At 39.6% G+C, this 24,524-nt stretch overlaps 1 protein-coding gene across 4 annotated transcripts in view; it reads left to right on the top strand.

Moving 5' to 3' along the window:
- Positions 1-24,524, top strand: part of PCNX2 (pecanex 2) — a 324,088-nt gene that overhangs the window by 23,202 nt on the left and 276,362 nt on the right. For 3 of the 4 annotated variants that reach the window (XM_051821460.3, XM_008268254.4, XM_089312277.1), the window contains exons 2-5: positions 8,280-8,485; positions 9,078-9,198; positions 11,078-11,114; positions 18,367-19,647. In XM_051821460.3, coding sequence (XP_051677420.1) covers positions 8,280-8,485; positions 9,078-9,198; positions 11,078-11,114; positions 18,367-19,647 — 1,645 coding nt within the window. Of the gene's footprint in view, positions 1-8,279; positions 8,486-9,077; positions 9,199-11,077; positions 11,115-18,366; positions 19,648-24,524 lie in introns of those variants that run through there. The other variant, XM_089312276.1, reaches the window with a different exon arrangement.

Genomic DNA, 24,524 nt, shown 5'->3' with positions numbered 1-24,524 from the left:
GAATTTGATAAAATACAATGCCCTTTTGTGATGAAAACTCTAAACAAATTGGGTACAGAAGGAACATTCCTAAACACAATCAAGTCAATTTATGACAAACCCGTGACCAGTGTCCTATTGAATGGGGAAAAGTTGGAAGCATTCCCGGAAACATCCAGAAACAGACAAGGATGCCCACTCTCACCATTGCTATTCAATATAGTCCTGGAAGTTTTAGCCAGAGCCATCATGCAAGAAAAAGAAACCAAAGGGATACAAATTGGGAAGGAAGATGTCAAACTATCTGTATTTGCAGATGACATGATTCTATATAAGGGGATCCAAAAGACTCTACTAAGGGACTATTGAAACTCATAAAAGAGTTTGGTAAAGTGGCAGGATATAAAATCAACACACACAAATCAGTAGCTTTTTATACACAGACAATGCCACAGCTGAGAAAGAACTTTTTAAACCATTCCCTTTCATAATAGCTACACAAATAAAAATACCTTGAAATAAATTTAACCAAGGATGTCGAAGATCTCTACAATGAGATTTACAAAACATTAAAGAAAGAAATAGGGGCTGGCACTGTTGCGTAGCAGGTACAGCTGCTGCCTGAAGTGCCAGTATTCCATATGGGCGCCAATTCAAGTCCCAGCTGCTTGGGAAAGCAGTGGAAGATGGCCCAAATCCTGGAGCCCCTGCACCCAAATGGGAGACCAAGAGAAAGCTCCTGGCTTAGGATTGGTGCAGTTCCGGCCATTGTGGCTGTCTGGGAGGGTGAACCAGTGGATTGAAGACCTCTCTCTCTCTCTCTCTCTCTCTCTCTCTCTGCCTCTGCTCTCTGTAATTCTGCCTTTCAAATAAATAAATAAATCTTTTTTTAAAAAAGGAAGAAATGGAAGAAGACACAAAAAATGTTAAAATCTTCCATATTCATGGATTGGAAGAATCAATATCATCAAAATGTCCTACGGAAAGCAATTTACAAATTCAATGTAATATCCTTCAAAATACTGAGAATATTTTTCTCAGATATAGAGAAAACAGTGCTGAAATTCATATGAAATCACAGGATACCCCAAATAGCTAAAGCAATCTCATACAACAAAAACAAAGCCAGAGGCATCACAATATCAGATTTCAAGACATATTACAGGGAAATTATAATCAAAATAGCCTGGTACTGGTACAAAAACAGATGGATAGACCAATGGAACAGAATAAAAACTCCAGAAAACCCATGCATCTACAACCAACTTATTTTTTGATGAGTGAGTTAAAATCAATCCCTGGATCAAGGAAAGTTTCTTTAACAAACGGTGCTGGGAAACTGATTTCCATGTGCAGAAATATGAAGCAAGACCCCTACCTTACACCTTACAAAAAAATCCACTCAAAATGAATTAAAGATCTGAATCTATGACACAACACCTTCAAATTGTTAGAGAATACTCGGGAAACACTGAAAGACTTTGGCATAGACAAAGAGTTGTTGGGAAAGACCCCAGAGACATAGGCAATGAAAGCCAAAATTAAGAAATGGGATATTATCAAATATAGAAGCTTCTGCACTGCAAAAGAAACCCTCAGCAAAGTGATGTGGCAACTGACAGAATAGAAAAATTATTTGCAAACTTTGCAAGTGATAGAGGATTAATAACCAGAACATATAAAGAGCCCAAGAAATTCAATAACAACAAAACAAACCAGTTAAGAAATAGGCAAAGGACTTAAACTGGCATTTTTCAAAAGAGGGAATCAAAATGGTAAGCAGACACATGAAAAAAGGCTCAGTATCACTAGCCGTCAGGGAAATGGGAATCAAAACCTCACCCCAGTTAGAATGGCTTTCATACAGAAATCAACAAATACCGAATGCTGGCGAGGATGTGGGGAAAAAGGTACCCTAATCTGTTGGTGGGAGTATAAACTGGTGCAGCCCTTATGGAAGACTGTATGGAGATACCTCAGAAATCTCTATATAGACCTACAATATGATCCAGCCATTTTACTCTGGGAATTTAAACCAAGGGAAATGAAGTCAGCTTATGAAAGAGTTATCTGTACCCCCATGTTTATTGCAGCTCAATGAACAATATTAAAGATATGGAATCAACCCAAATGTCTGTCAACTGAAAACTGGATAAAGAAATTATAAGATATGTACATCATGGAATACTACACAAATGTAAAAAAAATGAAATCCTGTCTTTTGCAACGAAATGGGTGAAACTGGAAAGCATTATACTTAGTGAAATAAGCCAGTCCCAAAAGGACAGATACCATGTGTTCTCCCTGATCCGTGATAACCAATAGAGCACCTAAAAAGTAAACTATAGAAGTGAAATTGACAGTTTGAAATGTGATGACTTTGAATAGCCCTTTTCTGGATGGTTGAAGGACAAGTGTTTTTTTTTTTTTTCATATTATTCATTGAACTCTATTTAGTATAGAGTTAATCTTATGTGTATAAAGTTAATTGAAAATAGATCTCAGTAAATAATAATAATGGGAATAGGAGAGGGAGGACGAAGAAGGGTGAGAGTGCAGGGAGGAAGGTGGGTCCAAGGGGAAGAATCACTATGCTACAAACATTGCATTTATGAAATGCATGAAGTTTCTATACCTTAAATAATGGGTTTCAGGGGGAAAAAAAGCATGAGTCCAAATTTCTTGGCTGTATTAAACATTCATTGACTAAATTATCCACTCAATACTGTTTATGAGAAGAGAAGAGACAGGATTGAATAATTGCATGTTCCTGTTTTTAAAATATTTTTTAAGCAGGTAGATCTACAAAGGTACTCATTTTAATGATGTTGCTGGTCAATGAATTCTAATGCTCCATCTTATCTTTCCCTGTAGCATGGTCTTGATAGTACAAGCATCCTCTTGCCACCTCGTTATCCAGCATTTCCATCATCAAAACTACTCACCAAAAAGAGGCCCAGGAGCACAAAGAAATTAGAGCAGATATAATAAGAAACAAAAGCTGCAGACCCAAGGAAAACCAAGTAGCAGGCCTAAGATGAAGTGATGTCTTGTACCTTTTTTATTCATCCATTTTTGCAAGATAGAAGTGCAAATGGGGCTGGATTTTGACTCAGATTTCTTGATTCTGTTCCTCTGATCCTTTTAAAATATGTATTTGCAAGACTGGCTTAATTCTAAGGGGTGTTTTTCTGAATCCTTCCTGTTTATAACCTTGGGGCAGGTTCATACACATTCTTTGCACATGTCTGCCACCAGAGATTTTTGGCATATATTCCTGAAATCCCAAATTCCGTTGGATTCTTTCCAGTTCTCAAAAGATAAGTTACAGATTTCTCAGGAAAATACTATATTTGTTTTTTATTTTTTCATAACATAAATTCATGAAATGTGTACTGAACTGTTATTTTGGATTTGAAAACTCATAAATTCCTCCACATACATAAATGCATACAAATGATAGCTTCTATCATGTGGTCTGATTTTGGGCATACATACCTATTCCCAACACTGCCTTCCCACCAAGACATTAAAATTTACTTCAAGAGGACCCAAAAGTCCTACTTGAATGACACAGACAAGACACTAAACAATTATCTGTTACAGGAATGAATGAGTAAATGGGGAGTAGATAACTAGACAGACAGATGTGATCTCTCTTAAGTTGACAAAATAGATCAGCAAAATAGAATCTCTCTGATCTGTGCAGCAGATGACACAATTCAAGTTGCTCATGCTGAATTCCTTCTTTTTAGATCAATCTGTGGTTTCCTAACATTGGTAAAACTCATCAGGCTTCCTGAAAAATGAAATAGTGGGTTCCAAAGCCCTTGTCAGCCCTGCGCGTCATGAATACCCAGACCAAGCAGAACAACCTCAGTGTGATCAGAGAGGTATATAAATGTCAACAATGAATATGAACGTCACACTCTTCAGATTAATGCTTTATTTATTAGGCTACATATTCTGAGTAAAAACATCTTCCAAATGACTCGAAATTTAGCCTTTAAGCAAGAAAACTCAATTTATTTTAACCACATTGAAGGGGTGGCTTTAAATTTCCCTGCTTTCTCTAACAGTATATTGAATGTCATGGAGCATTTTCTTTGTAATTCTAGACATCTTATTACTCTTTTGTGGTACTGTCTTCAGACATGGCTAAGGTATTTTTGTGTCTCAGAAAGTGATCATAGAAGTGCATTTGCTGTTTTATAGATGTGGTTTTCTTTTTTTTTTCTTCCTTTGTTTCTTTTTAATTTCCTTTTTTTTTTTTTTTTTTTTTTTTTTTTTTTACTTCTCTCGTGATTTAAGCCATCATTTATCATGTCTCGTTGCACTATTTTGTCTACTTCTAATTTTTGCTTTGGGCCGGGAAACAAAGTTTATGAGGTTGAACATGAGCCACCTCAATGAATTAAACCTAGACTAAGAGCACAAAGTGTCCAACAAAGCTTAGAGAGGCTCTCCTTCCAGTCAAGTTCATGAACTTTATGTGTAGATTTGATGACCCAGTAAATGGCATCCACCTTTTCTGAGCCACTTGAGGGAAGCAAGAGTCAAGCAGATGGAGTTCTGTATTACTTGTGGAGCTGGTTTTGGGATTGTAACTTATACTCACAGGCAAGTAGGTTTTCTGACTGTCACAAAGCTGTAAAAATCTTTGGCTCTCCCTGAGATGAAGCCTGACACGGGAAGCCTTGCAGCATGGGGGATCCATGCCTCTTCCTTACCCAGCCAGCTCCTGAGAGAACAAAAGAGGAGGTGGAAGGAAGACACACCCAGTTTCTGTTCTCTAAATTTATCAGTCAGAAGCTGCTAATGGCAGTGTGGGTCCGAGGCACAGAGAGAGGCCAGCCATGTTGAGGAGTAATGCCCTCTACAGGGGATTACAGGAGTAGAGAGGAATTCGTTTTCTTCTAACAGTGATGTGTTTTCTTCGGCCAAGAATACTATTTTGAAAAATTTTGCCTTGTGTTAATCAGAATATGCTAAAAGGAAACATTCATGGAAATAAGGAATTTAGAACAAGGAAACGTCTATTCAAAATGTGATAAACCTTATATGGAGGAAAATTCTGATATATGTTAAAAACAAATTCATAACTATTCATCCATTTCATGTTCTTCCCTAGAGCCTACTCTTGTCCTCTCATGCATACCTGTAGGGAGAGCAAATCCTAGAAGCTGGAGGTGTTTTGTTGACTGAGCATGATACCTGCAGGACAGTTGCCTTGAAAATGACTTTCAATGATGTCTGTGGGAATGTAGAATTGCAGGAGCCTGGGCTAAGCAGAACTGCATGTCATAAAAAGCAGTATCTGGGAAGATGGTAGATTATTTTTTATGGTCTGCTGAAGGGAAAGGTATTTGTTTATTTAATTTGTTTATTTATTAAGAAATTGTGAGATCAGAGAATTTGGGGAGGAATATGTGCATATGTAGCACACTGTTCATACCTGGGTTGCAACCAAACATTATTGCTTGTGTTAACCGCAAATCCTAACTGCTTGATGTCTCTTAACTTTAAAATTACAAGGCTTATGCTGTAGTCTGTATTTATGTGGATAAGAAAAAAGTACTATATTTCCTTATTGTGACAAGTCAATTGTTTCCCAAGTGAATTTTTCCAAGAGCCATATATAATCTTTTTGTCTCTCTCACTTTTTCCCTAGCATTCTCACCCTGCTTCCTTAACTATTCTTCTCAATGCCTTAGGATTTTTTCAGTTTATCTCAGATCTAATTTGAATGGAAGCTTTCATACAGAGATGGAATCACCTGTATTAATTATATTAACCAATGATAGTTTTCATAGTAGGCAAAATCCAAGATCTCTGAAGTTTCATAAATCAAAGATTTATTTTTAACTCCAGTTATGAGTCCATTTCGGGTCTGTGGTGTGTGTTCCATAGAGTCACTCAGGTACCCAGGCTGAAGGAAACGTTATGGTCTTAGAGTTGTATTTTCTGGGAAACTTGATCTTTGAGACCATTAAGTAAAATGGGGAAAAGGGGGATAGAGGAGGCATGTAGCTCATAATTGTACTTTTGCTCGCTCATAGTCTGTTGACTAAAAGTGGCCACACAGCCCTAAGCCTGACTGCAAGAGATACAGGGAACTGTAGTGGGGCAGAGGGAATACTTAGGAAACTCTATGTCTCTCTGCTACTCCTATTGGCCAGAATTCTATGAAACCCTAGTGATACTAAAATTCAAACAAATTCTGAATATCATTTGTAGGTAAAAATACTCTTATTTCATATTCTCATAGACATCTGAGAGGTTTTTTTCCTTCTAATATCAGTTTCTTCAAAGTAACTCTGGGTTTAGCCTATACTTTTTAAACTTGGAATAGTCAAGAAAATGTGTTGGGTTATTTGTTGTGTGTGTGTCTCTCTTTTTGCACTCCTCTCTCTCTCTCACTCAGCAAACAACTTATCTACATAATGCTTTAAATTCTTTACAGTTTCATATCAGCAGTTGCATATGTAAATTTGAAACTTACCCTCTGCTAGTAGGGGACCTAGCCTTATCTATTACCTAACTATCTATCTTATTTAATCATTCTTTCTTTCATTTATTCATTAATTTATATTATTGGTGGACTGTTTCCCCATGAAGTAAGAGCAAATGTGTGATTTTGGAAATTCTTCACTTTGCCTTTAACCTGTTGGGGGTATTTTACTCTTTCTTTTTTTTCTGGATGGTCTTTTTTTAAAAGATATATTTATTTATTAAATAGCATTAAATATTATTTATTTAATAAGTATTATTTATACATTAATTATTAATATTAATAAATATTAATAATAAGTATTTATTAAATAATAAATATTACTTAAATATTTATTAAATATATCTTTTTAAAAGAAGCAGAGAGAGAGCAAGGTCTTTCATCTGCTGGCTCACTCCCCAGATGGCTGCAATGGCTGGAGCTGCACTGATCCAAAGCCAGAAGCCAGGAGCTTCTTCTGGGTCTACCACATGGGCACAGGGGCCCAAGAACCTGGACCATCTTCCACTGCTTTCCCAGGCCACAGGAGAGAGCTAGGTCAAAAGTGGAGCAGCCAGGACTCAAACTGGTGCCCATATGGGATGCCAGCACCGCAGGTGGCGGCTTCACCCAGTTTACCACAGTGCCAGCCCTGTGGCTAGTGTTTTTTAGAGATGGTCTTATCTGCATGGTGGACCATCATCTGGGACCCTGGCAAGGCATGCAGGAGTTGCTTAGGGGCAGACGTGGGCTGTGCTGTGTTGTCTGCAGGCCTCCTTGTTCTCTAGGCTTCAGTCCAGGCTGGGCTGATGCTATATTCCCAAGATCCTTCAGGGAGATTTGGGGGTAAAAGTCTCACTGGCTATTGAAGCTGCCCTTGAGAGCACCTGAGGATATTCTTATCCCTATTTCTATCCCAAGGAATAATAATTTCATTTTGGAAGATCCAGAGTATCTGTGGTGGTCCTTGGTCATTGGAGAGAATTAGGAAGATATGTGAGGGATGCTGTAGAGTGGGACAATTACATGGATCTTAATGATTGTTTTTGTTTCTTGAAGGGACTGGACAGAATTGAGCTGAGCTTCACCATAATATCCATGTTGAGATCCTTTGTCATTGCTTGAAATGACGCACCTCCTTTAGGAAGAAGGACCCTTTCAGGGCTTCTTTTATGCATCACCACCCAGGGGAAGCCCAATGTCCACTGGTGTCAACCCAGCAGAGTGGGAAAGAAGAGGTTACTCCAACTTTTCTCCTTCCTTCTTCCCTCTATTCTTCATAAGGCATTTTGTATGTTATTGAAGGAAACAAAATCCTGAAAATTCTTTCCTTTGCCTTTAAGACTGGATAGGGAAATCAGATGAAGCTATGTAAAACAGCTAATAGAAAATTGAAAGTTTCCCTCTCACCTATCTTATTCTGTGGACTTTCTACCTGCAAATCAAATATTGGTCATCAGTGCAATTAGTACAGATGAGAAACAAAAACGATGTAAAAAACAAGAAAATAAAGACATCAGATCTTTCTCTTCAGGTATTTAAAAAAATTTTTTTTAAGTTAAGGGAAACAACTTTCATATATTTCATATATATTTCATATATACAGATTTAGCTACATAGGGATAATTTTCACCCTACCCTCTCTCCTGCCCACGCTCCTACCCTTCCTTGGGTGTTCTAATCAGGATAACTTACAAAACTAATAAAATTTGAAGTCTTGCATGGTTTATGCTCAAAAATGCTTCTAGATTTAAAATAAAACAAAACAAAAAATCCTATGAGCAAGTGAGTCTCTTTTTCTCTTCTCTAGGCTTTTCCTCCAAATGCCATCATTGTATTTTTTTACTGCATGTCAGTGACTCTGTTCTTCACAATAATCAAGCTGGTCAGTTATCGCCTACACCTCATGTTTGATAAAGGAGAAGTAATTCAGAAAAGACCCTCCAGAAAGAAAGAAAAGTCAAGTAAAGACAAAGATGCCAACAGTGAACACATGACTAACCACAAAATTCCAAGGTAACCTTTCCAATTAACGTGTTAGTTCATAATTTAAATGTTTTGATTTTGATTAAAATAGTCTTTCTCATTTATTACTTATGAAAATATACCAGTACAGAGGCACACATAGAGATATGTGTGCTCTCCTTATATTTAAGCATATGCTTAATAATAAAATTGATATTCATAATTCAGACAATTTAACCATCAACATGGTTTTAAACCATGATCTCAATTCATTTGCCTTAGACTTAACACTGCAAAAATTTTTACTTCAGTATTTGTATCCTGTTTTTTAAATGACTTAGAGCATACTAGATTATTTTAATGAATAGCATGTGTGTTTATTGATATACGTGCATAGAATTGAAATATTTAGAATAATTCTATAGTAAGCATGTCGCAATTCTTAAACTATTCCCTATAATCCTTTAAGAAAATATGTCCAATAATTTAAAAGTAATGTTTATTACCCTCTTTTATAAAGAAGAGATGTATATAAAGCATATGACAGAATAGACTTTAGGGGGAAGTAGTTTTTGGGCTATTACCTAAAGAATCACTTTTGTTTAACAATGTCACTGCTTTTGTGTTTACCCTGCTGGCTTAGCAATAACAGGCAAATTCACAATGATAGAAAGGAAGAGGCCACTCGAACCTTCCCTACGCCTCCCCTCCACTGCAGTTCCAGAGGGCAGAGCTTGAATTCTCATCACTCTTCTGGGCCTTTGGTTAGTGCTCTTGTTTCTGGTTTTACTCTCTTCCTGTTGCTGTAGTGTTGATCCCTTCTTAGAGAGGGATCAGACAGTAGCTGTGATTGTAGTTCATGTACTGTAAATATTGGTCCTTTACTTGTGGAAGATCAATCTCAGGATATGGAAATGGCCTGAGGAGTGCACTTGTGACCATAAGATAAACACCCAGTCATGTGTTCAGAGCATACCCATTGGCCTCCTCTGCTGCTGTCCTCCTATGGGGACAGCCACCTGGCCAGGGAACCAATATGCAGACCTTCACTTTCTTCTCCTGTCATTCACTTAATTTGTTATTATTTCTGATGCTTTCCACCTAGAATTAACTGCATCTGTTCACTGCTTTTCACACTAAATCATACTGGTTTCTTGGAAAGTCAATATATCACCTTTTTTCTAGATTTGCTGTATTGGGCTCTATTTATTATTGTGTAAGTCATGCCTTAATCCTTCTCCTTTTACTTTCTTAATTAGCAAACACCTTCTACCGCCTTGGCTGCAGTACAGTTTTCTTTCTTTGTTGTTTGTACATAAATCTTTTTTTTTTTTTAAGATTTATTTATTTATCTGAGAGGTAGAGTTACAGACAGAAAGAGGGAGAGACAGAGAAAGGTCTTCTGTCTGCTGGTTCACTCCCCAAGTGGCTGCAATTGCTGGAGCTGAGCCAATCCGAAGTCAGGAACCAGGAGCTAGGAGCTTCTTTTGGGTCTCCCATGCAGGTGCAGGGACCCAATCACTTGGGCCATCTTCCACTACTTTTCCCAGGCCATTAACAGAGTGCTGGATTGGAAGGAGCAGCCAGGACTAGAACAGGTCTCCATATGGGATGCCGGTGCTACAGGTGGAGGCTTAGTTCACTATGCCATGGTGCTGGCCCTAAAATCTTTTATTGTGCATATTTATGGGGTATTATGTGATGTCTCAGTACATATTTACATTATGCAATGTTCAATTCAGGATGAACATAATTATCTCCTCAAATATTTATCTTCTCTTTGGGTGAAAACATTCCAAATCTTTTCTTGTAGTTTTTAAAAAAAAATATATATATATATAAGCCGGCGCCGCGGCTCACTAGGCTAATCCTCCGCCTTGCGGCGCCGGCACACCGGGTTCTAGTCCCGGTCGGGGCGCCGGATTCTGTCCCGGTTGCCCCTCTTCCAGGCCAGCTCTCTGCTGTGGCCAGGGAGTGCAGTGGAGGATGGCCCAAGTGCTTGGGCCCTGCACCCCATGGGAGACCAGGAAAAGCACCTGGCTCCTGGCTCCTGCCATCGGATCAGCGCGGTGCACCGGCCGCAGCGCGCTGGCCGCGGCGGCCATTGGAGGGTGAACCAAGACGAAGGAAGACCTTTCTCTCTGTCTCTCTCTCACTGTTCACTCTGCCTGTCAAAAAAAAAAAAAAAAGAAAAAAAATATATAGTGCATTTTTTAAAATCTATAATCACCCTATTATGCAACAGAACACCAAAACTTTTTTTTTCTAATGACAACTGAGTCCCCACAAATCCAGCCTTTCCCTAACACTCCCTTGCTCTGACCCTTCCCCGCCTTCTGGTAACCACTAGTTTACTCTCAACCTCTAGGAGATCAATTTTTTGATTACTCAGATAAATGAGATCATATGGTACTTGTCTTTCTTTGCCTGGCTTATGTCACTTAATAAAATGATTTCTATATTTCATCCTTTTGTATTTATTTATTGGTATTTGTTTTTGCTCCCCATTTTATAGAAGTGTAAGGAGAGTGGATACTGTGTTTTTTTCACCATGTGCCATTTAGGAAAAAAGTGGCTGCTGGCTGCCTGGAAATGTGCAGTGAGCTGACTCATGTATTGATTTTCACTTTTTCCTTTGTTTAGGAGTTGCCGGCGCAGGAAACAGTTGAAGATCTCAAAGGTAGAATATTTAATATTTTATCACAGCATTATCCTCAGTGAAATAAAAAATACTTTGATGGAACTGAATGCCAGTAAGGACTACCATAAGACTATACAGTTATATTTTAACTTCATTTCTTTAACTTTGAATTGTTTTCCATCAGAATTTGTATATCAGGTCTACATTCAAATTGTGATATTTTATTGGTGATGTTTCACTGTCATTTTCTAAGTCTGTGTCTCATTTTCATAAAGCTCATAATAGTGGACATGTGATAAATTTATCATTGTGAACTAAAAATGTGTCTGTCAATGAGAAATTTAGTTAAGTATTTACATTAGAAAATGACAGGGAAGGGGCCAGCGCTGTGGTGCAGCAGGTTAATGCCCTGGCCTGAAGTGCCAGCATCCCATATGGGTGCCAGTTCTACTCATGGCTGCTCCTCTTCCAATCCAGCTCTCTGCTATGGCCTGGGATAGCAGTAGAAGATGGCCCAAGTCCTTGGGCCCCTGTACCCGTGTCGGAGACACAGAAGAAGCTCCTGGCTCCTGGCTCTGGATTGGTGCAGCTCCAGCCAATGTGGCCATCTGGGGAGTGAACCAGCGAATGGAAGACCTCTCTCTCTGTCTTTACCTCTCTCTCTGTAACTCTGTATTTCAAATAAATAAAATAAATCTTTACAAAAAAAAAAAAAAAAGAAAATGACAGAGAAAATTATAGAGCATTCTGCATATCTTCATTTCTTTTAAGTTAAGAATGTTGGGAAACTGTTTCCAAATTAAAGTCCTTTTTAAAGATTTATTTATTTATTTGAAAGGCAGGGCTACAGAAAGAGAGAGACAGACAGACAGACAGATCTCTCATGCATTGTTTCACTCTCCAAATGGCTGCAACAGCTGGAGCTGGTCTGATACGAAGCCAGAAGCCAGGAGCTAGGAGCTTCTCTGGGTCTCCCACATGGATGCAGGGATCCAAGCACAGGAGCCATCTTCAGCTGCTTTCTCAGGCACTTTAGCAGGGAGCTGTATCAGAAGTAGAGCAGCCAGGAAGCAAACCCATGCCCAGGTTTAACCTTCTACTCCACATCACCAGATCTTTTAAAGTTTTTTTTTAACAGACACATAAAAATTGTATATATTTATGAGGTACCATGTGATGTTTCAATACATGTATATACTGTGTAATGTTCAATCAGGGAAAATATATCTATCTCCTCAAACATTTAGCATTTCTGTATGGTGGGAACATTCAAAATCCTATTTGCCAGTTTTTCCCTAACTAAAGTAATATACAGTACATTATCTATAGTTACCCTTCTATGTAACATAACCCCAGAACTTCGTACTAACATATATAAGTACCTGCTAGTACCTGTTAATCAACTTTTTCCCATCTCTTCCTCCCAAAACATTTTTTTTAACCTAAAGGTTTAGTGAAGTTTTTTTTTTTTTTTTTTTTTTTTTTTAACTAAGCTTTTGTTTTATTGTTTATTGGTTGCCTTCGAAAGGCTTATAAAATACCTTTTGGAGGTCTGAATTAATTTCTTCCTTTTTCTAAATTTGTATTTTTTTTTCTACTTCACTATGAAGACAAATTTTCTGCATTTAAATTTTGAATAATATTAAATTTTATATTCTAGAAAACAACTGAAATTAGCACTATGGCCCTGAATCCTTAAAAGCAAGTTTTGTTTTTCATTGTTTGGTTACATTCTATTATAACAGTATATAATGGATTATCCAAATTATTTTGTCTGTATTATTATTTTTTAAAAGATTTACTTATTTATTTTAAAGGCAGAGTTACAAAGAGGCAGAGGCAGAGAGAGAGCGAGAGAGAGAAAGAGAGAGATCTTCCATCCACTGGCTCACTTTCCAAATGGCTGCAACTGCCGGAGCTGAGCAGATCCGAAGTCAGGAGCCAAGAGTTTCTTTCGGGTCTCCCACATGGTTGCAGGTGCCCAAGGGCGTGGGCCATCTTCTGCTGCTTTCCCAGGCACGTTAACAGGGAGCTGTATTGGAAGGAGAGCAGCCAGGACTTGAACTGGTGCCTTTATGGGATTCCAGCACTGGAGGCTGTTGCTTTACCCCCTATGCTCCAGTGCCAGCTCCTGTATTATTATTTTTTAAAGATTTATTTTGTTTATTTGAAAGGTAGAGCAGCAGAGAGACAGAAAGTGAGAGAGATCTTTCATCTTCTGGTTTACTCCCCAAATGGTGGCAAAGGATACAGCTGGCTGAACCTGAAGCTAGGAACTAGAAACTCTATCGGGTCTCCCATGTGGGTAGCAGGGGTGCAAGTACTTGGGCCATCTTCCATGTTTTTTCTAGGAACATTAGCAGGGAGCTGGATCTGAAGCAAGCAGCTGGGATACAAGCCAGTGCTCATATGGAATGCCAGCATTGCACTTAGTGGCTTAATCCACTACACCACAACACCTGCCTCTATTCTGTCTATGTTATTACTGCTGAGATGAAATGCATATTAGTTAGGTTTCTCATATTTTAGGTACTATACTCAGTTTCTTAACATTGTTACTATGTGTCTATTTTATACACAAATATAAACTTTTCCATCATATTCTACATAGTCTAACATCTATTACTTGATATCCTTTGATTGTCTGTTCATCATTCCTGTTGAAAGAACTATTTCCATTTTTATTAATTGTACTAGGAATTGTGGTAGAGATTTTGAGGCATCATTTTGTTCTGAGTCATAGCAAGTAAAATACACAAATAGTATTTAAACCCATATATTTTTATTAATCCAGTAATTTTGCTAAAATTTTTAGCAAAACGTTGTACTAAAGCTTTTTGGTTTTTTTCCTAGTCCAATTTTATGAGATATACAATTCCTGCAGTTCTCTGGCCTCAGAATCAGCCCTTAAGGCATGCGGATCCGGCTGAAAAGCCCATGAGTATTTCAGGCATGGAAAGCCAAGACACTCTGGAAAAATTAAAAAAAAAAAAAAAAAAAAAAAAACCTAAATGAAAGATCTCCGTGAGTGAGATCCCAGTGGAAAGAACGGGTCATCAAAGAAGGAGGTACCTTTCTCTGAAGGGAGGAGAGAACTTCCACTTTGACCATGGCCTTGTCTAAATATGATCAGAGTCGGTGAACTCAGGGGGCTTCCATAGCCTTGGCAGCTCATGACAAGAGCCTCGGTTGATTACTGATGCCATAAACAAGAGTGTCAGTTTGTTAAGTCAACAACAGGAGTCACTGTGCACTTACTTCTCATGTAGGATCTTTGTTCTTAGTGTGCTGTACATTGTGATTTAATGCTATAACTAGTACTCAAACGGTATTTTTCACTTTATGTTTCTGTGCGGGAGCAAACTGTTGAAATCTTTACTTAATGTATGCTAAACTGATCTTCTGTATATAAAGAGAATCGAAAATGAATCTTGATGTGAATGGAAGGGGAGAGGGAGTGGGAAAGGGGAGGGTTGCGGGTGGGAGGGACGTTATGGGGGGGGGAAGCCATTGTAATCCATAAGCTGTACTTTGGAAATTCCTGCAATTGTTAAAACGCACACTGACTTTATTTTTAATAGCTTTATTGAGACATAATTCAGATACCATACAATTTTCTCATTTAAAGTGAACAATTGAAAGGTTTTTAAATATATTGATATGGAGCTGGCTCTGTGGCGCACTGGGTTAACTCCCTGACCTGAAGCACCAGCATCCCGTATGGGCGCCAGTTCTAGTCCCGGCTGCTCCTCTTCTGATCCAGCTCTCTGCTATGGCCTGCGATAGCAGTAGAAGATGGCCCAAGTCCTTGGGCCCCTGCACCTGTGTGGAAGACCCAGAAGAAGCTCCTGGCTCCTGGCTTCAGATTGGCGCAGCTTTGGCTGTTGCGGCCATCTGGGGAGTGAACCAGCGGATGGAGGACCTCTCTCTCTGTCTCTGCCTCTCTCTGTAACTTTGTCTTTCAAATAAATAAAATAAATCTTAAAAAAAAAAAAAAAATAGGCTGGCGCCGTGGCTAACTTGGCTAATCCTCTACCTGTGGCGTTGGCACCCCGGGGTTCTAGTCCCGCTTGGGGTTCTAGTCCCGGTTGCTCCTCTTCCACTCCAGCTCTCTGCTGTGGCCTGGGAGGGCAGTGGAGGATGGCCCATGTGCTTGGGTTCCTGCACCTACATGGGAGACTGGGAGGAAGTACCCGGCTCCTGGCTTCGGATCGGTGCAGCACCAGCCATGGCGGCCATTTGGGGAGTGAACCAATGGAAGGAACACCTTTCTCTCTGTCTCTCTCTCACTGTCTATAACTCTCTCTGCTTGTCTCTCTCACTGTTTAACTCTGCCTGGCAAAAAAATAAATAACTAATTAAAAATTAAAAAATATATTGATAAATTTGTGTATCCACCATCACAGTAATTTTAGTGCATTTTCCTTCCCTTACAAAGAAGCCCCCGCCCACACACATGCATACACCCACACACACATAGTTAACGATCACCTTGATTCTCTGCAACCCCCCAGGCAGCTACTATACTGCTTTCTGCATCTATAGATTGCAGTATTCTAGACATTTCATGTAAGTGTAATCATATAAGTGTGTGGTGTTTTGCGAATGATTTCTTTCAATTAGCCCAATATTTTCAAGATTCATCTGTGTTGTATATCTTACAAACTAGCTGAACTTCATCATTACTTCTAGTAATTTTTAAATGAATTTCTTACAATTTTCTGTACATACAATGATGTTATTTATAAATAAAGATACTTTCCCTTTTTCTTTCTAATCTGGTTGTCTTCATTCTTCTTTCCTTCCCTTCTCCTTCTTCCTTCTTTCCCTGCCCCCCTCCCCCTTTTCCTGAAAATTACTCTGCCTGGAATTTCTAGTATAATGTTGACTTGAGATAGTGTGAGAGTGGGCAGCATTGGCTTGTTTCTGTTCTTACAGGAAAATAATTGAATCTGTTATTTTTATGTATGTTGTTAGCTTTGAATGTTTCATAGATTCCTTTATTAGGTTTTGAAAATTTTCCTGTAATCTCAATTGTTTAATATATCTATCATAAAAGGATGTTGAATTTTGTCAAATGCTTCTTCTGCTTCTATTAACATGAACATGCAGTTTTTGATAATGTCATATTATTCCTAGTAATAGAGTATGCAAGGTTTACAGATGAGAATGTTGAGTGTTAGAGTAATAGCGCCCAGCTGAGAGGTTTTGCTCCCTGGTAGACATTTGACAATATCTGGAGGCATTTTTGATGTTCATGACTGGGGCGAAGCTTCTACTGGCATTGAGTTGGTAGAGGCCAGGGATGCTGCTAAGCACTCTGCAGTGCCCAGGATGGTTCCCCATGGCAAAGAATGATCTGGTACAAAATGTCACTAGTACCACAGTGGAAAAATCTTGGTTTAGAGCGATTAAGCTATATACCCAAGGTAATGTATCTGTAAGATAGCAGCAGAGCTAAGGTCTTTCTGGCCATGGGACCTAAATACATTCTTTTTTTTTTTTTTTTTTTTAATCTTTTATTTAATGAATATAAATTTCCAAAGTACGACTCATGTGTTACAATGGCTTCCCCCCCATACCGTCCCTCCCACCCACAACCCTCCCCTTTCCCACTCCCTCTCCCCTTCCATTCACATCAAGATTCATTTTCGATTATCTTAATATACAGAAGATCAGCTTAGTATACCTTAAGTAAGTATTTCAACAGTTTGCTCCCACACAGAAACATAAAGTGAAAAATAATAGATGATTTTTTTTAAATGATGATGAAATCAGATCAGACCTATTGTCATGTTTAATCCCAGTGAGAGTCAAGTTGGGAATTGATAATTTCTTTCTTTCTTTTTTTTTTTTTTTTACAGAAGATCAGTTTAGTGTACATTAAGTAAAGATTTCAGTCGTTTGCACCCCCATAGAAACACAAAGTGAAATATACTGTTTGAGTACTCGTTATAGCATTAAGCCTCAGTGTACAGCACGTTAAGGACAGAGATCCTACATGAGGAGTAAGTGCACAGTGACTCCTGTTGTTGACTTTACCAATTGACACTCCTGTTTATGGCATCAGTAATCTCCCTATGCACCAGTTATGAGTTTCCAAGGCTATGGAAGCCCCTTGAGTTCTCCGACTCTTATCTTGTTTAGACACGGTCATAGTCAAAGTGGAGGTTCTCTCCTCCCTTCAGAGAAAGGCACCTCCCTCTTTGAAGACCTGTTCTTTCCACTGGGATCTCACTCACAGAGATCTTTTTGCCAGAGTGTCTTGGCTTTCCATGCCTGGAATACTCTCATGGGCTTTTCAGCCAGATCCGAGTGCCTTTAGGGCTGATTCTGAGGCCAGAGTGCTATTTAGGACATCCGCCATTCTATGAGTCTGCTGAGTATCTCACTTCCCATGTTGGATCACTCTCCCCTTTATTTATTCTATTGGTTGGTGTTAGCAGATACTAGACTTGTTTATGTGCTCCCTTTGACTCTTAGTCCTTTCATTATGATCAATTGTGAACTGAAATTGATCACTTGCAGTAGTGAGATGGCATTGGCACATGCCACCTTGATGGGATTGAATTGGAATCCCCTGGTATGTTTCCAACTCTACCAATTGGGGCAAGTCAGCCCGAGCATGCCCCAAATTATACATCTCTTCCCTCTCTTATTCCCACTCTTATGTTTAACAGGGATCACATTTCAGTTAATTTTCAGGCAGAGTGGACAGTGAGAGAGAGAGACAGAGAGAAAGGTCTTCCTTTGCCATTGGTTCACCCTCCAATGGCCACCGCGGCCGGCGCGCTGCGGCCGGCGCACCGCGCTGATCCGATGGCAGGAGCCAGGAGCCAGGTGCTTTTCCTGGTCTCCCATGGGGTGCAGGGCCCAAGCACCTGGGCCATCCTCCACTGCACTCCCTGGCCACAGCAGAGGGCTGGCCTGGAAGAGGGGCAACCGGGACAGAATCCGGCGCCCCAACCGGGACTAGAACCCGGTGTGCCGGTGCCGCTAGGCGGAGGATTAGCCTAGTGAGCCGCGGCGCCGGCCCCCTAAATACATTCTTTAAATCATATCACTCTGTGTTCTGAGACCATGGCACAAAAAAAAGCTAAATGCCTGAGTCGTTATTTCAAATACAGACATCTGAAGAACAATTTCAGAGTGAAAGTGATATTTTTGAAATTAAGCATCCCAGTGACATTTATTGCTGATATTTCACATTTTGTAATTATGTGGTCTTGCTCTGGGATATTATTCATCCAATTCAGGTGCTAATAAAGTTGCCATTTTTTACTTATTACAGGTGTCATTCTGTCAGAAGACCAACCTATAGTGCCAGTGTCATCTACCTCACCAGGTATCAAAACACAAAGCTTACCTGCTTCTCAAGTACACATGCAAGAAACCACACCCAGGTCAGCAAAATTGGTGAAACCCGTTGCCACTGGAACTCTCATCAATGGGAAGGGAAAGGAAAGAGGGATCAAGGGGCAGCCCCCTTTCCGCCACAGATCTGAGGGCGGCCTAGTGGACAAAGGAGCCCTGAAGAAGTTGCCACACCTGTCTTTGTCTCAGTATGACTTACTAGAAACAGATGTTTCTTTCCAGCCATGGGGAAGTGAAAATTCAGTCTTGATTCCAGAACCTATAGATTGTCCTCAGGGCTCCATAAGGGAACAGTTTCCAAAAAAGTCACCTCAGGACAGCATGAGCAGCAGTTGCCCTCAGTGTGATACCATCATGGCCAAACCTGAGGAAGAGCTGCTAGAAACTTCCTGTCAGGTAGACCTGCCCTTGAACCATGAAGCAGACTACTCAGACAGTGAGGTTGCTGTTACTCTTATTGATAATTCTCAACCTGGGGACCCACTGAGTCTGCACGAACCCATTAAAATTGTCATTACAATGAGCAGTACCCCAAACTCCATGACAGACTTGGAAAGCTCCCTCCACCTGAAACTGATTGGCACAGAAAGGACCAGTGGAAAGTCTGACACTGAGCCAGCTATCCCAAGAGTGGCCAGCCCAACAAACACAGAGCAGATCAGAATTCCTGTGATCACGCTGGAACTGTCTGAAGATGGAGAAGAAGGTGTTACTTGTTCTGAAGGCAATAGAACTGAAAAGACTCCAGAAAGACTCCAGGTAGAAGCATCGTCCAATCAGTGTTCTGGCTATGGATCTGGGGAAGGAGGAAGTCCTTCCCCAAGGCATCATTGGGAAACAGTGCCCCCAGTCACATCTGATGTGACCCCCAAGTCTGAGGGAGGAAAGGAAGGCCAGGATAACCTTGACCCATTGTCTTGTAAGGCCAGCCATGAAAAGAGACATGCCCGGGTGCTCAGCGTGGATAGTGGGACAGATGTCTTCTTGAGTAAAAGATGTGCAGAAGTTATTAATGATAAAGAGAAAACAATACCAACATCCAAGTCTGACTTAGAGGCTAAGGAAGGACAAATACCAAATGAGTCCAACTTCCTGGAATTTGTTTCCCTGTTAGAATCAATTAACACTTCCAAGGTGGTGGCATGCAATCAAATGAATGTCTCAGCACAGCAGAGCAAAGAAAGTGGGCCTCAGGAAGGTATGGTTCCTATCTTTCATTTCTGATGATGACACAGAAGGCAATACATCTCTTTGTCATTTGCCCTCTGGGATTAGATTTTGCAAATAATTGGACACCTATTGGGCCATGATTTGTTGCTTAGCTTTGCCACTGATATTTGCTGAATGTGCCAATAGTAAGCTTTGTGTTGAGCATATATATGTATGTGGCTACTCTACTAGAAGATTTAAGGCATAGTGAATTTTTGGATTTTATAGAAGGCAATACTATTTATTCTTAGGGAAATAAGCAATTCTATTTTGCTATAGTGACAATAATTTATGTTTCTTTCTTTATAGAATAGACACATTCTGGGAAAGTTGATCATAAAGCAAATTTTTATTAAGTGAATTTCCTTTTCTTGCTGAATTTTATTACACAGAACAGAATTTCCTAATGATGTCAAGTTGTAAACATAGTAACAAGAAACACTTCTACAGCTCTTGACTTATGCCAAGCATTGTTATAAGTACTTTACATATATTAACTAGAGTGGTTGTATAGCAAGTACCCCAATCTTCTTGGTGAATTGGAAAGCTCCCTCCACCTGAAAGTGGTTGACATGAAGAGGATTAAAGTCTGACACTGAGCCAGCTACTCCAGGAGTGGACAGCCCACTAAAGTGCCTGGGATGGTCCTCATTGAACTTCTTTTTACCAACATAATTATGAATAGCACTGACTTTCCCTCTCAGAAGTGTCCCCAGCTTAATAAATCAGTTATTCTCATATCAACTCCCTCCTGAAATAACATTATGCTAATCAACTCCCACCTCAAATAACCTTATGTTATGATTGCAATTATCATTCGTTTCTATCAATGCAGTTCAGAGATTTTCACAAGTGAGTTTAATAAGTTCAAGAAATACCAGAACTGAGATTTGATTCAGGCAGCCTCATTTCAGTGTCCCTCCTCAGAAAAATATAATGACATGTCCTGTATGATGATAAGACACATTTATTTTCAGGTCACTTAATATCTTTGGACCTCAGTTTCCTTGTTAATAAGATAGTGTTACTGAATTGGAGTTTTTATAAAGTCTTTTAGCTTTAAGCTTCTGTGATTTGTGACTTTTGGGTATATTGTGTCCGAGTATTTCTCTGTTAAGATAATAGTGTCTGTACTGTAATGTTGCTTGCTGGCTGTAGTGGTTGTGTCCAATGGCTCATTTTCTTTGCTGTAGATTGTAACATTTCCCCATACTAGGACAGTTTCTTTGCTGCTAGCCATTCTCTGCCCTCTGGGATAATCAAGGGCTCCTTTGGCTCCATACTGGAGTCTCTGAGCTATTTGATCTGATTCAATTACACTTTTTAACAAACATAGGCAGTACATCTCAGCAGGGGTAGCTCTGAGATATAAAATTTAAGAGTTCCCCTAATAAGTATGAAGGATCCTATGTCTAGACCAACACTGTCCAACAGAACTTTCTACGAGAAACTGAGCTTTTAATTTTGTTAAATTTTAATTCATGTAAGTGTCAACATGTATCTTTGGCTACTGTATTTGACAGCCATGATCCAGAGGATCAGAGGATGTGTTTTTCTGGGAAGAAATGTGCTTGGTGGATAGAACACTGACTTTGGGACCAGATAGTCCAGAGCTACATTTTGGTTCTGCAATTCCTTGGGGAGGTGGGAGTAGTGGTGTCATCTTACCAAATCCACTGGTTCACAATTTCTTCCATAAAGCAGGAATAATGATATGCTACAGACTTACTGTGAGAATTCAGTTTCCTAAAGTCCTGGTACTTGATTAACTTATTCTTATTTTCCCATCTGGCCATATATAGGATTTATATGGTTTGTTCTCTTGAGTTTCACCCTGTGATCTTTCCAAGCAGTGTTAGACTCCAAGTGGAAGTGGTGTGCAAGGAGAGAAGGTTCTGTGAGGTTTCCCAGGGAGAAGAATAGACAGGCTGGTTTGTGTGGAACTCGGAGGTACAGTAGGGAGGGAGGAGTTGGAGTGGATAACCTATAATAGGTCTTTTTCAGGAAAAGACAGAGGTATCTAACTGATGGAAGGAAGAAATACTGTAGTAAGTCCTTTAGTTCTTGAAAGGCTGTCAATGCTAAAGGCAGAAAATTAGTTTCCAGTGATACCTGATGTCTTTTTAATATTGGTGCTATCTTCTGTTCTTCTATCACTAAAGAATAATTTATTGTAATCCGAAAGTCCAATTTTGGAACTTATTTATATTTATGTAAATGTAAATATAATATATAAATTATAAAACATGACAATGTTTAATGATACTGGCAGCCTAAGGAATGTTCCCCATCTTTTTCCTGACTAATAGTAGGATGATGCTTGGACCTGATCCCAATTGCAAAAAGATGTGTGGTTTCTCAATTTTCTCTTAAATATTTATTTATTTTTACTTTATTTGAAAAGAGATAACATACACACACACACACACACTCAGATCTTCTGTTGACTCATTCCCCAAATTCCCAAAATTAGGGCTGGGTCAGGCTGAAGCCAGCAGCTTGGAACTCAGTCTGGGCCTTCCATGTGTTTGGCAGGAACTCAACTACTTGAGTCATCACCTGCTGTTTCTCTGGGTGTCCATTTGCAAGAAACTGGATAGGAAGTGGAGTAGCCAGGATTCAAATTGGGAACTCCAACATGGAATGCATGTCCACTCTGCCACATGTCTGTCACCTGATTTCTCAATTCTCTCTAAGATACTTGTGGAAGAGAAAGAACTTTGTACTCCTTGGCAGTTCGATAATTGAGTCTGCTAAAATAAATCAATAATAGATTAGCAGGGGAAGAGGTATACAAATTTATTAAACTGTATGTGTGCATAGGAGACACACAAAATAGGCAACTCAAAGAAGTGCCGGACAGTTGAGTCTTAAATACTCTTCACAGAGAAGAGGGAAGTGGAGGGTGTGGGCAGTGCTAGAGGCAGAGTAAATGATTTTTAGAGAAAAAGAGTGGACATAATGAACACATAATAGTTTAGGAGCAAGTTCCTCTAGGCTCTGTGGAAGCTGGGGACAAGGCAAGGTAAATAAATGCAGAGCTGACTTTGCAAACAAAGCCTCTCAGATGACAGCCTGCAGAGAAGAGATAAAAGTCTGTCTGGGCTGGCATGAGGAGAACTTTGAGCAGGTACCTCCTAGGTTAGTGAGGTTTTGGGGAGGGAGTCCAAGACAGTTGTTTTCCTCCTGGAAGAAGCTCTTTTTCAGCCAGGTAAGAGATGTTCAGAAAGAGCCCCTCCCTGTACTTGGGGCAGGAAATGAGGGACGAACAGAGAGGCCTAGACCCTCAGTTTTTCCTTGAACCCACGTGCTTAGCAGGCCACAATGCCATGCTTTGCAGCATTGATTTCTGAGTGCCACATACTCTTAACATCCAGTCCAGGTCATTGCCACAGAAGGTTCTAGGGTTATCCTCAGACCTCGAGAATGTCCTAAAATTTAAGTCTGTGGCAACCACACACTTCCCAAAAAGCCTTCAAAACCCTGTTTGTTTAATATAGCTTTATTTTTCTTTGAGGAAATAAATGAAGATGACCCATAAAGGACAAGCAAAGGCTATTAGACCTTATTAAATCAAGGGTGGCCAACATCATCACTTGGTCTTGGCAGAAACTTAAAGACAGGGGTGAGCCACAGCTTGATAGTAGAAAGAAGGGAAGGCTCAACACGTGTATTGTCGTTCCACTGGGGACGTATATTTGGCTTTCCTCCGGTTAATCTGAAGGTGGAAGCAGGAACAAAGCTCAGGGAAACCACTAGTTTTTTTCCCCCAAGAAATGTTGTTTTGTGTGTGTGTGTGTGTGTGTGTTATGTTTTTTAAGGAATACAAACATCCTTTTCATAACTACAACTTTAGGAACATAGTGATTCTTCCCACCATACCCACACTTCTACCCACACTCCCACCCTTTCCTTTCCTCCCTATCCACTTCCCAGTTCCACTCTCTATTAAGATTCATCTTCAATTAACTTTATACACAGAAGACCAACTCTATACTAAGTAAAGATATCAACAATTTGCACACACACACACACACATAAACTCTTTGAGAACAAGTTTTACAGTTGACTTTCATAATACAACTCATTTAGGACAGAGGTCTTGCATGGGAAGTTAGTGCACAGTGACTCCTGTTGTTAATTTAACATTTAACATTCTTATGTATGATGTCAGTGACCACCCAAGGCTCTTGACATGAGCTGCCAAGGCTATGGAAGCCTTTTGAATCAACAAACTCTGTCAGTGTTTAGACAAGGCCATAAGCAAACTGAAAGTTCTCTCCTCCCTTCAGAGAAAAATACATCCTTCTTTGATGGCCACTTCTTTCCACTTGGGTCTCATTCAGAGATCCTTCATGCAGAAATACATTTTTGCCACAATGTATTGGCTTTCCATGTCTGAAATGCTCTCATAGGCTTTTCAGCCAAACCAGGATGCCTTAAGGGCGGATTCTGAGGTCTGAGTGCTACTTAAAGTGATTGTCATTCTATGAGTCTGCTGTGTGGTCTGCTTCCCATGTTGGAACATTCTCTCCTTTTTATTCCTTTATTATTAATAGACACTTGATCCTATTTATATGATCACTTTAATACTTAATCCTAGCTATATGTCCACTTTAACACTTAATATGGTCACTTCGGCACTTAACATGGCATTTTTACTGCCCAGCTTAATGGATTTGGGTCCCATGGCAAGTTTTTAAACTGTACACTTAGAAGTAATGTATGCAGAACTATACAGCTTTATAGTTACAAACTTCATTCTCCCTCTCTTGTTCCCACTCTTATTTTTTACCAAGATCTATTTTCAATTATCTTTGTACACATATAATTAACTCTATGTTAAGGAAAGAGTTCAACAAATAG

Source organism: Oryctolagus cuniculus, chromosome 13, assembly GCF_051225735.1.
Source record: "Oryctolagus cuniculus isolate XC-2025 breed Fujian yellow rabbit chromosome 13, ASM5122573v1, whole genome shotgun sequence".
Classification (NCBI taxonomy): domain Eukaryota; kingdom Metazoa; phylum Chordata; class Mammalia; order Lagomorpha; family Leporidae; genus Oryctolagus; species Oryctolagus cuniculus.
Note: the sequence above shows the minus strand (reverse complement) of the source record. Positions and strands in the feature narration are given on the sequence as shown.